The sequence below is a fragment of the Aplidium turbinatum genome, chromosome 7 (genome assembly GCF_918807975.1).
Source record: "Aplidium turbinatum chromosome 7, kaAplTurb1.1, whole genome shotgun sequence".
Classification (NCBI taxonomy): domain Eukaryota; kingdom Metazoa; phylum Chordata; class Ascidiacea; order Aplousobranchia; family Polyclinidae; genus Aplidium; species Aplidium turbinatum.
The window spans coordinates 28,132,855-28,146,813 of NC_137478.1; the positions used below are offsets into that span (position 1 = coordinate 28,132,855).

The 13,959-nt window shown below is 36.4% G+C and overlaps 1 protein-coding gene across 2 annotated transcripts in view; it reads right to left on the bottom strand.

Annotated features, from left to right (window-relative positions):
* Window positions 1-13,959, bottom strand: part of LOC145774643 (uncharacterized) — a 91,299-nt gene that overhangs the window by 54,902 nt on the left and 22,438 nt on the right. For both annotated transcript variants that reach the window (XM_082585935.1, XM_082585933.1), the window contains 2 exons: window positions 8,976-9,160; window positions 8,234-8,337 (listed from right to left, as the gene is read on the bottom strand). In XM_082585935.1, the coding sequence (XP_082442061.1) occupies window positions 8,234-8,337; window positions 8,976-9,160 (289 nt within the window). The remainder of the gene's footprint in view (window positions 1-8,233; window positions 8,338-8,975; window positions 9,161-13,959) is intronic.

The following is a 13,959-nucleotide window of genomic DNA, read 5'->3' on the forward strand; positions in this document are numbered from 1 at the left end:
GACGGTTGTGCCATTGTGCTATTAAGACAGTTTCTGCGAATTTTGCCCTATCTTTTTGCAAAGGAGAAAAGTAAAATTTAGCTCAGAACGGCGAATTTTAAAGATGTAAGTTCAAAGAGAAAATCCGAGGTGTGGCAAAACTTTTTGTATTGTAAATCTACAGAAAACAGTGGCGCCGGCGGGGGGGCAGACGGGGCAGCTGCCCCCCCCCCCCATTGTTTTGGGCATCATCTTTTTAATTTTTTTTTTTATTAATACATATTAATATTATTTTTTTAATATTTGGACCCCAACCTCAAGTAAGTCAACTCAAGTTGCAAGGGAGGGGGGGGGTAAGAGCTTTCTCTTTAAAAAAAGTATGGAAACCTTGATGACTAAATTGTACAGTAGATAAAAAGATTTTCTACAGAAGCAAAGATATAAACTTTTTACAGTTTTAACTAACGTCACATTGATGTAGAAAAATAACAACGGTTAAATTTTTGATACCTCACACTCCCATGACTTCTTCCGCGCGCATTTTGGCATTGGTTGCTTGCAGTGATTCTTTCACTTAAACAAAACGTTTTGTTTCAGCAGTTTTGAGTTGTTCAATTCTTAAGTTGTAAAGGAGACTCAATTTCTCCAATATTTATCATTTATGTTTCTTCTTTAATCTCAGCAGAGTATAAAACTTGTAAAAGTTTTTCATCCATACGACGTCATAAATGAAATTATATCTCAAATCGGCGTTATGACGTGACATCATCTAAACATTTTACCTAATAATAAATTTACAAATTCGATCATCAAAAATGGTTTGGTGGTGGTAAATATTACGTAATAAAAAAAATGTGATAAGGTTGGAAGACATTACGTTATGTATTTTCAATACAAATTGAAGTTTAAAATTTATTCTTTTGTTCATAGTCGTAACTCGTAATCCACCTTTAAAGCGGTACTACAAAGAACAATTTTCGATAAAGGGGGCATCAAGAATAAGTCGACATGACTTTTAACCCTTAGATTAGAAGGTTGGGCTCTTGGAGTCTTGCTCAGTTTGGGGGGGGGGGGGCTGTCGATTCTTCTTATGCTTTAGGAGTGATATCTCTGTTATTTTGGCACGGTATCAAAATTTGGGATTCACTTTGTAAAATTATTCACGCTGAGCATATTCGAAAATTAAAATTATGTGAATTTTAGAACTGCTCATGCTCATATACGCTGTAATGTTGAGGTCACTTATGAGTGTAATTTGTAGCGTGAGTTTACACATTATTTTTAGGTAGAGTAATGAAGAACGTGCATTGTAATGTTGTGATTAATTTTTTTTACATTATTTTACATACAGCCAATTCCCTTCACGCTGTGAAACAGTTAAGATTAACGAGACATGGACCAAATTAATTACTTTCATCCAGCTGGTGGGAAAATGTTTCACAATAGAATATGAAATAAAAACAGAGAGAGACTGTTCACCAGGCATTTGGTAATAAAATTAATTTGCGTTCTTCTGGTGACTATTTACTAGGTTACCTCGTGATGTTAAAGATGATAACTAGCTTTTGTATTTCCGACGTTTCGTCAGTCAGCACGACTGACTTTATCAAGGTGGCTAAAACAGGTTAACACAACCTGTTCAGCAACGATGGCACAACACAAAAACATACTGATAAAATGAATAGAGTAAAGCAGCAAGAATCAGAATTAAAACACACAAGATACCTAGAGGTTAAACTAAATGCAGTGAATGCCTAAAACCAGTAGGCTACTTTCCAACAGCGTAAATTTATCTATCTATTGGGCCACTGTCAAGAAACGTTGAAAAGACATCAGACAAGACAGAAAACAATGGGATTAGCAATAACAATGGTAGAGAAGACGCACTGAGAATGGAAAAGGTGAAGCTAAAATTAAAGTAATTTTTTGTACACAGAGGGGAAATTCTGACCATCTTTTTGGTTAAGAGCATGTTGTGCCTTCTGGTTTATGTACCATTTTTCTGTGAACAATCTTTTTGTATAATCCTTTTCAGTTTTAAGAATGGTGGCGTTGGTCCAAGTAATTTTATGGTCTGAATTTATGGAATGTTTGCAAAGAGCGGAATGCTCAGGACGTTGAAATTTAATAGCTCTTTGGTGCTCGTTGATTCTAGATTTAAGATCACGTTTTGTCTGTCCAATGTAGATTAAATCACAGTCATGACACGGAATTTGGTAGATCAATCCAGAAACTTCACCTTCTTTCATGGGGTCTTTAGCCGAGGGAAGGTATTTACCTATTGTCAGATAGGGTTTCATCGCAACCTTGATTCCTATGCCATTGAGGATACGCTGAATTTTGTCGGTTACCCCCCTTATGTAAGGAAGACAAGTAAAAGATTTACAAGGAGGAAGCGAAGGTTTCGGTTTGGGAATAAAATTAATTTGCGTTCTTCTGGTGACTATTTACTAGGTTACCTCGTGATGTTAAAGATGATAACTAGCTTTTGTATTTCCGACGTTTCGTCAGTCAGCACGACTGACTTTATCAAGGTGGCTAAAACAGGTTAACACAACCTGTTCAGCAACGATGGCACAACACAAAAACATACTGATAAAATGAATAGAGTAAAGAATATGAAATATTTCAGAGGATGTGCTGAGAAATGCCTCATATCTTTCAATTTATAACCTTTATTCGCTCAAAATTTCAGCTCAATAGAGGTGAATAAAAGTTAGGAAAAGTTAAGAAATCTCGTAGTCGCAGCCGCAGTGGTTTTAGAGATACAACTGTTGATACAAAAAAGTTGAATTGACAGGCCCCCCCCAACCTTCAAAGGATTTGCATTGAGTCAACAGATCTATGCCGATTTACGTCAGCTCCGGAGATCAGTAAAATATAAGGTTGTCATCTTCGGTGCAACAAGACCATTGATTGATTGGTTTAGTGAGGATTCGTAGTCCCATTGCTTTCATTTTGAGTGATCATACTGATTTTCAATTTATTCCTACAAGACGTTACGTAATGAAAAAATATTTAACTAAGGTTGGAAGATGTCACGATTTCTTTCTATCTCTTACCAGGAAAAAGACTTGGAAAGGTTCAATGTCGTAGTTTAATGGGTCAAACCGAAAAGCAGTCAATTAAATTACAAATGGTTCTACTAGTGAAATGATAATCTAACTTCTTGAAGGACTTTAACGAACGACTTCTCAAATAACTCTAATTTCGAACACAATTTATATCAGCACCAATTCTCATCTACTTGTATTCGATCACTTCAACTCTCAATCAACAATAATTTCTGCACCAACTACCAATCCACAATCCATAACACAACTCTCATAATCAACTTGTCATAATACAACTCCCATAATCACATTTATGTGATTATAATCAACTCAACAATAATCATCATAATAAACATTGCGCAAATTACACCACTATTTATGGAAGGTTTCTCGGTATAGTAACTTCGAGAAGGTTACGCAATGTTACATCACTCATTGTTCTGTCAAGTTGCATTAAATGTAAACAAGCAGAAGCTCAAAGAAGTTTAAAGAATGTCACGTAGGGTAAAAGATTCTTACATAATAAATATTTCGCAATCGGACATTTACTGATAAACATCCTCATGACGTCATGACAAACGATGCTCAGAAATCATGAAAAACAACAGAACATTCCAGAGTTGCATACTTACAGACGATTCTGGAAATGCGTTACATAATACAGATTTCTCATTCAAAGGTTACTTCAGGTCAATACCCGATAATAACACATCGCTCAAAATTCCATAATGAAAACAGCACATTCTGTCAAGACGCAAAGCAGCCCGACGCGAGACCTTGCACATTGATTGTGACAGAAGACATACGTCATGTCTTTTCAATTCAAAATGAAGTTTAAAATTTATTCTTTTGTTCATAGTCGTAACTCGTAATCCTCTTTCAAAGCGGCATTACAAAAAACAATTTTCGATAAGGGGGGCATCAAGAATATGTCGACATGACTTTTAAGGTTTACGTCAGCCCCCGAGATCAGTAAAATATAAGGTTCTCACTATCGTGATTGTAAGCCGCGGGAAATTTTTTCTCTAAAAAACAGATTCCCGGGAAGCTAAACATTTTTTCCAGCCCTGGTAGAAAACAAGAGAAATTAAATAATATAACACTGTCTTGCATGTCTTGCACCAGTGGCGTAGGCAAGGAAGGGGGGTTCGGGGGTTTCAACCTTTCAAATTGAATTTACGGATGTTAATACATTGTTTACAAGTAAAGCTTTAGCCTATGATGTAATTTCTCATCAAACTGTGCAAGGATGCAAGCCAACTGGAACTGCTGAGATCGCTTGTTCGATGTAGATTAACATCTAAACAGCTATTCGTTATACAAAACTTGAATATATCAGAAATACCCTAAAGTAACTTCATTGTCTCAAAGCTTTTTGTTTGACACTCATCAAGATGTATGACCTCTATGACGTTACATTTTCTAAACTTTGGGTTGACTTCAGAGCATAAAAGTTAGTGACTTACCGGAATAAGATCGCTTTTTGAATCAACCAAGGAAAAAATTGATAAATAATAAAACTGTAATAATCTCTCAAAACAAAGCAATCAACGTATGTCTCTAAAACAAAGTTTGTCTAATTTTAAACAAAACTGCATTAAAAGAGCGAATTTTGCCAATACCAAACATTCAAATATCTCAGTCTGGAATTAGCAACAAGAAAACATAGAGACTTAGATTTATTTCCGAAAAATGCCGAAGAAAACATGATCTTATCCTTTTGCTATGCCACCGGACAGCACCATTTTACAGAAATATTTATACCCACAATTTTGTTGAAAATGCTCTCAGAATGCACCAAACTGAAAGTAATTTTTTAAAATTTTCTGCTGGAGGCCCCCCGCCGCTAAGTGTCGCCTTTGGCGAACACGCCATCGGGCTGCGCCCGCCAGCCGTCAACACCTATCCTTTCAAAATTTTTGACTACGCTACTGTCTTGCACTGCCAATATTTTGCCCCCCCATTGTTGAAGGTCTTGTGCTTCCACTGAAAGAAAAAGCAAAATGTAACTTCTGTCAAGCCGTTTTGAAAGCTTCAGCGTTTAGTACAAAGGGACTAATAACTAAATTCGGAAATTAGCAAGGATGAAGAAAAGCTTTAGGTTTCGAATCGACGAGCGTCGGAATGCTGGTATGGTTCACCTTTTTGGCTATGGTACCTCAAGAAACCTTTCTACCTACATTGATCAACCGCAGGATAGAGCTGGGCGATATTTCGATACGATATGTTTTCGGCAGCGATATTTATTCACAAAGCTCCGATTTAATCGTTTATAAATGTACTGAAATTATAGCAACATTTTCGCATGCGAAGTGACACAGACATCGCATACAACCCTCAAGCGTGTGTGCATTGTTTACGCATTGCAAGCAGTCTTTGTGATTACGCAATCCTGCTTATTGATTTCCACGTGTTGCGTTGTTGCGAAGAATGAAGTCGGTAAATACGATAGGAAACTTGCAAGCTGACTGAATTTATGTAGCATAGCGTAGCGGCCGTAGCATAGTGTAGCGGCCGTAGCTTAGGGTAGCTACAACTAGGTAAATACTTTATTTTGTTTTGCTACTTTCAGCATTAACATTTAACACTCTTACAAAAAAAGAAAAAGTTATCTGAAATTTAGAGTTTAAGAATCAACCTTTTTATATTGTTTTTGCTTAACTATAGTAAATATCTCAAATATCTTACTTAATCTCTTAATCTTTAGTTTGCGACAGTTAAATCGCAGCATTGTTTGCAATAAATGTTGTTCATTTCAGTACCAGTGCTCAGTATGTTTTTCATGCAGTTATAGAAAGCTGTGCTTTGCGATTCACCGTAAAATATCGAAACTTAGATAATATCGTTTTATTTTTGGTAATATCGTATCGAAATTATTTTACCAATATCGCCCAGCTCTACCGCAGGATCAGTGTGGTCATAAAATAAAACGTCAGAAACTTGCAGTCCTGACCACGAAGGTTCTTCAAAGATTGTTCCTAAGCCTAACTGTTGAATTGGATCGAGGCTCTACTGAACAGCATACAGATGCCATTACAGTGGATAGTAGCCATGGCACTGAAATAACTTTAGCTCAAAAGCTGCATGCTTTTATACCAAAAGATGAAAGTGAAGAAGCATAAAACTTTGATGTCGGCGCTCGCTCGAGTAATGCAAAAAGAAATGCTGCTATATGAACCAAGCAAAAAAGGCCAGAAAACCTGAACAATTTATATGAGGCATTGAAAAGTAGGTCTACTAAGCCAACATCTGTTGAGGCTGAACGTGCATTTTCAGCTCTTGGATATTTTTCCCGCAAAATCAGAAATCGTCTTAAAACGATAATACTCTTGATGCTCTCATGTTTTTGCGTCAGCATTACAATAAATAAATATCGTTTTTGTAGCTTGCATGTGTATTTTCCTACTTTGCTAATCCCGAGAAATTCCGGGATTAAGGAGTAAAAATCCCGGGATTTCAAATTTAATCCCGAAATCCCAACCCTAGTGTCATTCAATCTGGTTGGCCAAATGCATATGTGTGTGTTTCGCTGTTTCCCTTTTTGTTTCAATACTCTACATTCTTTCAACGTTGTCTCGGGAGTTATTTTTATGTTGCTTTACCTTTTCCACCTTCCAGACAGTACATCCAAATTTTACCTCTTTAGACAGTACATCTAAACCCCTCATCAAGCTTACTATCTCTGTTGTGATTATAGCAGTATCCGCCATGGCATGCTTTATTCTTTTCTCTTTGCGTTTTCGTGAAAAAAAACAACAACAACATCCATACCACTCATTGTTTTATGTCTGACTAACTTCAGCATTGCAAAACGATGGACTTTAAGTACAGTAGCCTACGTACTCTTATGACATTACACTCTTATGATTAGTTGATTTAAAGCAGTGGTTCTCAACTGGTGTTTTAACCATTTCGGTGTTTAACCACAGACAAACATTCCACTTTTTTTGTATTGCTGGATCGAAGATTAAAAATTATAAACTACATAGTGAGCAAGCATTGACCGTCTGAGTTTGCAAACAATACAGCAGCGTAGTCGACCTCATGTCCTATCATTCCTTGCCGACTTCGCCCAGAAATGTTGCCATCCCACTGATGGCTGTGTATGGGTGGATATGCTGAAAAGCAGCGTCCGCTACAGGTTAATTGAAATCCATCATGTTTTTCTCAGGGGTAACAATATTAAACAAGTTTGTAACTACTGACTTAATTAAACAGGATCTTAAGTATTAACAAAGATTTATCGGTAGCCTAATCTCTTTTGATTAGAGATGGGATCTTCTTATTGGGAGATGTAGTATAATTCATACTGAATGACAGTTAATTTGCATATATTTACATTACATTTAAAAAAACAATCTCTAAATGCATACAGGCAACGAAACTGAGTAGCCCAGTGGTTTTCAACCAGGGTTTCGTGAAACCCTAAGGTTCCGCCAGTAAGTCTAAGGGTTCAGCAAGTTTACAATAAAATCCAAGAGTCTATTTTATTATTATATGGATGCATTCTGCTTGTTGAAAAGGAGCGATCTTCCTGGCGTCAGCACTACCTGACTACTCACTGTAGAACAGCGAGCATTGTGTTTCGCTAACCATACCGGTGTAGCCTCCACAACTTTTCCAAAAACATGTGTTTCTCGGCAGTCGAGTGTAGCAGGAACTAGTGGTGCAGTACTGATGAGCCCAGCCTCATGGGCGAAACACGTGTCTATCGCTGAGTTCCTGCTACACTCGACTGCCGAGAAACACATGCATACTGCTTGTTGGTTGAAAAGGAATATCCAACAATTGCTCAGAAAGCGCTGCGACTTCTAATGCTGTTTTCAACCTCCTACTTGTGTGAGTTTGGATTTTTAGCTCTGACAACCATTAAGCACAAGAGACGAGCACAATTGCTGTCTGTGGAAGATGAACTTCGTGTGTGTCTGTTAAACACACGACCTAATATTAAAGACTTGTGCAAGAAACATCAGACTCAAGTTTCTTATTGAATTTTTTATGAGAAAAAATGTGATATTTTACAGTTTGTATTTTTATTTTATTTTATTAATTAAACGATGTTTTTTGCATAAGGCAATTAAATTATGGAACAGGGGTTCCTCGAGCTTGTGGAAAGTTTCATTGGGTTTTATTAGGGATACTGTCCCTAGGTTTTATTCAACCAAAAAGGTTGAAAACCACTGGTGTAGCCTAATACAAACGTTATCCGACAGCTTTCGGGGCAAAATCCATCCAACCTATTGTTACTTGATCTCCATATGCCTGTTTTCTTATCAAATAAACCAACTATAAAGAAATCGTTTTTCTGAAACAGCAAAAATGACGGAACAAAATTAACAATGGACAATTTTAGTAATAAATTTACCAAGTGAACAAGGCGCCTAATGAAAGTAGAAAGTAGATTTATTTGACAAATGTAGAGAAAATAGAGTCTTCCAGTAATCAAGTAATGGTAATCTTCAGTATGGTAAATCGTAAATGAAATGGTAAATCGATAATCTTCAGTAATCTGTTTTTAACTCGACAAGAGAAAAACTCCCGCCTTTCACTAGTTTTTGAAATTTTACAAAGAAGGAATCTTCCTAAAACACATGATTTTTTTAAGTTTTACTTATTTGCGCATTGCTTGAACCTGACTTGGTTATTTTTGAAACGTTATGTGCTTTTCATCACAACAAGCATTTTGTCACAAGTTGCACAGAAACTTTGCCTAAATTCCTATAATCTATAGCAAGGGTAAGGGGACAGAATGCATCTGATGGTATTTCTAATGCACCTGCAGTAAACTCTTTCCACAGGAATGTTACAAAATTAAAATTAAAAGCTTTAATCAACCTGCTCAAACAAAAACCACAACAATGCTGCCGATTTTTTTTTTGTTAAATTGAATTCCTCTTCTGCATTAAACTTTTTCTGCAAATGCATATACTAACAGCCACTTACAAATGATTCTCGAGTGCCGACGTTAACATTGATTAGAACAGGCAAGGGTACCAGAGCTTGCGCCACGGAAATCACCATTGTCAAATTGCAATTCACAGTATGCTTTTTCCCAGTTTTTTTTTGGGTTTCTTCGTATCTGACTTCAAAATTTGTTATTCTTATTGATTCGACATTTGAAATCCAACCTGCAAAATTTGTTTTATATACATTAAAGAAAAATGAAAAATAGGCCTGGTTAGACAGTTTTTTTCCGTGGCAATTCGACGAACGTCGGCTATGGCAGACAGAGTTTTCTTGGTTTGACAGCAGGAAGTGTCTATAGCTGTCCATTGCTGGCAGTTGAGAGGAGAATCACCTAATGGTTCTGTTATCTTCAGGCAATGATTCAGCTGTAATAAATCAATGTTATAGCGGAATTTTGTTTGTGAGCCATTGCATTATAATTCAACAAATCCAAATAACCACTAAGTCCTCAATTTTGATGATTAAAGCATATGTTATAGTATGTGAAAAATGAATCTCGGCAAAAAATTTTTTTGAATATCGGACAAGTGGTTTTTGAGATATCGCGTATTGAAATTTTGTGGTTTACACTAAGTAGCGCTCTCTTGATGTGCCCAGTGTTTTTGATTTTAGGGTTTTATTTGGGGTAAAAAGTTGGTTGAAGTGGCTATTCCACTATTTTTCATGATGTAGAATTCAAAAATGGTCTCAATTTTAGTCTAAAAGCATTAGCTAAGGAGTTATGGGCCATTTAAAAAAAATTGGAGGACCAAATGCCAACCCTCAAAGACTGTAGTGTAGAAGGACAAAAAGGATATAAAAATGCTTTCTACATGGCATTCATCAGAACTATGTCCAACAGGTAAAACCAACCTCAATGGAAATCCCATCATAAAACCCACTTGTGTAATTTTTTACAATCAAGGGATGAGGGGAGTTGATCGTCCAGATCAGCTTTCAGCAACCTGCCGCTCTGTAAGGAAGCACACGAAGTGGTATAAAAAGTTATTTTTTTACATGGTGGACATAGCATTAATGAATTCATTTCTGCTATTAAAAGAGTTCCATCAAGAGCACGAACAATTGACTTTGGCTCACTTCAAAGTCATGCTAGCCCGTGAGATGCTGAAATCAGCAGAAATTCCAGAGTACTCAGAACCCACCCTTGACCGTCTCAGAGCTAAAGATGGACATCAACCTTTGGAAATCGACATGGACAGGACGCTTTGCCCTGCACCATGCTTCAAAAACTACCACACAAAATCCAATTATTGATTTCTTTTTCAAAGCCTTTTTGTTCTTTATTTTGGAGCTTCGGTAGAGAGTTTGTCTTGTTGAACCATAGGCATACGAAGCCGAGCAACGTGATCAAGTTTAGCATCTTCAAGTTTATTACATTTACATAAACATAAAACTACGCAACAAATTAAGTATCGAACGTTTTCGACATCACAAGATGTCCTCTTCAGGAATAACATACATACAAATTAACTACATCTGAAAAAAATACAATGGTTAACTAAATCTATAAACAGAAAAAGACAAAAAACTGCACAGTACTTCTGACTAGCTCAAACTAAACGATATAGGCTCCACGAGAATCAAAGGTAACTGCATCAAAAGGTGTTAAACAGGTCACATGATATGGTAAAAAGGCAAGGTGCGAAAAAACTAATTTTAAAATACAGAGAGCAAGAAAGACGAGCCGCAAGCATACAATTGTCTGTTTAAAAGTGGATTGTGACGTTTTATGTACAGGGCTTCCAAGATCTTAGTTTGATACTCAGACCTGCCTCTAGACATGATCTCAAACTGCTTGATAGAAACGTTATTTTGGCATTCTGTACATGAAAAAATGTGATCTTTAATTGCGCTTTTCTGTATAGAATTCAAATTCAGGTGTTCCCCAGCTCTAGTCGATAAATGTCTTGTTGACATACCGATGTATGTCAGGCTTGCATCAGGCAAACAACTGAATTTATAAACGACATTAGAACATAAAGCAAAGGGTGTAGGTGACTTCAGCTGAAAATATCTGCCTACTTTGAACGTTCTATAAACAGGGTAAATGTCACAATCAAATTTCTTTTTGACAATTTTAGCTAGATTTTTTGAAAATCTTACCGAATCTTTTCCCAAGAATGGTATATCAAAAAAGTTGCTAAAATCGTCTTCTTCGGGTTTATCTTTCGGTTTTGTATCCAAAAAAGTTTTTAATATTTTATCAAAAAAGTATGACGGGTATCCATTTAAATGTAGCATATTTTTCAACTTTTTAGTTTCATTGTGGAACAACAAGTCCGTCGAGCAAACCAAACGGGCACGAGATAAAAGACACAAGATTAATCCAGATTTCCACTTATTTGGGCAAAAAGCATTGTAATTTAAAAGTAGGCCAGTGTTGGTGGGTTTTCTCCAGATTTGTGTGTCAAACGAGTCATGATTTATTTTTACTTCAACGTCTAAAAAGGCAATAGTGTCATCAGATTTTTCAACAGTAAATTTGATGTTTTGATGTTGAGCATTTAAAAGGTTTAAAAACTGCGAACAAGACTGATCGTTGTCAAAAATTGCAAAAATATCGTCAACATAACGTACATACATTTTAGGGTAAAAATCACGGAACACTTCAAACATTTTCGTTTCTAAGTGCGCTAAAAAGAAGTTGGCCAAAGTCGGACCAAGTGGAGAACCCATGGTGACGCCATCAATCTGCTTAAACAAGCGATTATTAAACATAAACATACCTTCAGTGGCCAGATTTAACAATTTTATGAAATCCTTTTTCTCAATGAATGGTCGATGCGGTTGGTTGTCATTAAAAATGTGATCAGCAATAATATTGATGGTTTCTCGAAGCGGCACGTTAGTAAATAGCGATGTCACATCGAAACTCACCATAACACTATTCGGAGGACATTTAAAATCCTTCAGTTTTTCCATAAATTGTTTCGTCGAATTTAGCATGTAAGTGTTGGGAATGTACGGCTTTATGATATTGTCCAGAAATTTTGCCAGTTGATATTCCGGAGTGCCAATCATGGAAACGACCGGTCTCGCGGGATTGCCTGGCTTATGCACTTTGATCAAACCGTATAATTTTCCAGGGCAACTTCCAGTCGGGATCAGAGATTTTATGATGTCTTTATCGAATTTTTTCAAACATTTTCTAACATAATATTGAATAGATCTTTCTTTAGAAATTAGTGGATGTACTTTAACATTCTCGTCGATTTCAATAAATTTGGTTTTATCTTTAACAATTTGGTTCAGTTTTTCAAAATAGTCTTCGCTGTCCAAAATGGCTACACCTTTGCCTTTATCAAATTTGCACACCTTGATATCGGGTCGTTTTGAAAGAGTGTGTAAGGTGCGGTGGAGCGCTTGGTTCCGTCGAGATGAACAAACACGGTTTGCGTCAGACATAAATCGTCTTACGAAAAACTTGATCTGGTCTTTGGTATCGTCATCGACAGGAATGTCTGTTTTTCGTTTTATTGACGTCAACACTTTTTTAGGCAAAATATGATGGTCTAATCCATAGCGTAAAGCATCTTCTTCCAGTAGGCTTAATTTGTTTTTGCTTAAATTTTTAATGCAGTTTGGGCTTTTTGGTCTTTGTCTTCTCCATAAATTAGTGAGCTTCTGGTGGTGAGTTTGAAGCGTTTCTTTCGCGATTTGCTTATAGTGATCTGTGAGTAACGAAATCAAACAGGTTCTTTCGAGGAAAGAAAGAATTGGTAGCGTTTGCTTTTTAAGATCTTGATGACGTACTTCAGCAATCCGCATATCTCTGTTAATTTCTTTTAACTATTAATTTCTTGTAAAATTGAAACTGGACAAACAATACTTTGAAACTTGCATCAACTTGAACATTTACCCAGAATTTTTAAGATGTAAACTGCCAAATCTAACGGTGTATAAGAATCCTGATGATATTTACCAACTCGTTCTCAGGAAAAAGTTTATACAAGACACCAAGCTGCTATTTTAATTTTTCTAAGTGTTTTTTTATTTCGATGTAAAATCAAATGTCAATCACTGACAATGTTCGCTTTTATACAAGACACCACTGCTATTTTAATTTTTCAAAGTGTTTGTTTAGTTCGATGTAAATTCAAATGTCAATCACTGACAATGTTTGCTATTATACCAGACACTACTGCTGCTTTCATTTTACAAAGTTTTTATTTCTGCCGATGTAAAATTAATTAAATGTCAATCTCTGACAATGTTTGCTTTTATACAAGACAGTGCAAAATGCAGAAGCGCGAGAAAAAAATTCCGTTTACCGCGTCACAATCGCGGAGTGCAAATACCGATTGGAAGTGGTAGAAGAAAGGGATCTAAATAGTATCTCGTCTGTAGCAGTGTAGCGCCTGCGGAATGGCCCGTTTCGGCGAGTCCGATTCGGCTAATCCGATTCGGCTAGTCCGATTCGTCGAGTTCCCTATTCGGCGAGTGCCCTATTCGGCGAGTTTTTGAAATTTTATTTTTGAAAGGGAATTATCGGGTACCGTAGCCTAACTGTTTTCACATCGTTTTAGCGTCGCTGAACGTGCAGAAAGGAATAAAAATAAAATATTTTAACTATTAAATTAAAATTCGTCATGTCAGATCAGTTCAGTTGTTTTTATTTCTGACCATCATATTAAAAATAATACACGTCAACATAGCAAAGGTAGAAGCGACAAAACGTGAACGCTAAAACGTGCTTGAATTCGTCATGTCAGTTCAGTTGTTTTTAAGGTAGAAGCGACAAAACGCGAACGTTAAAACGTGCTTGTGACCGAAGTAAGTTATTGAGTTGAAAGAAATTTGACACAGTCGCAACACCTTCAGAAAAATTTAAGATGTGAAGGGAAAATAAAAAAAAGAAAATGTTACAAAAAAAAAATTCATGTTTATATCTATAAGTTAGTACTTTTGAATAGTTGAAATGATTAGTTTGGATCAACAAATGTGTGGCCTACAGCTTGGA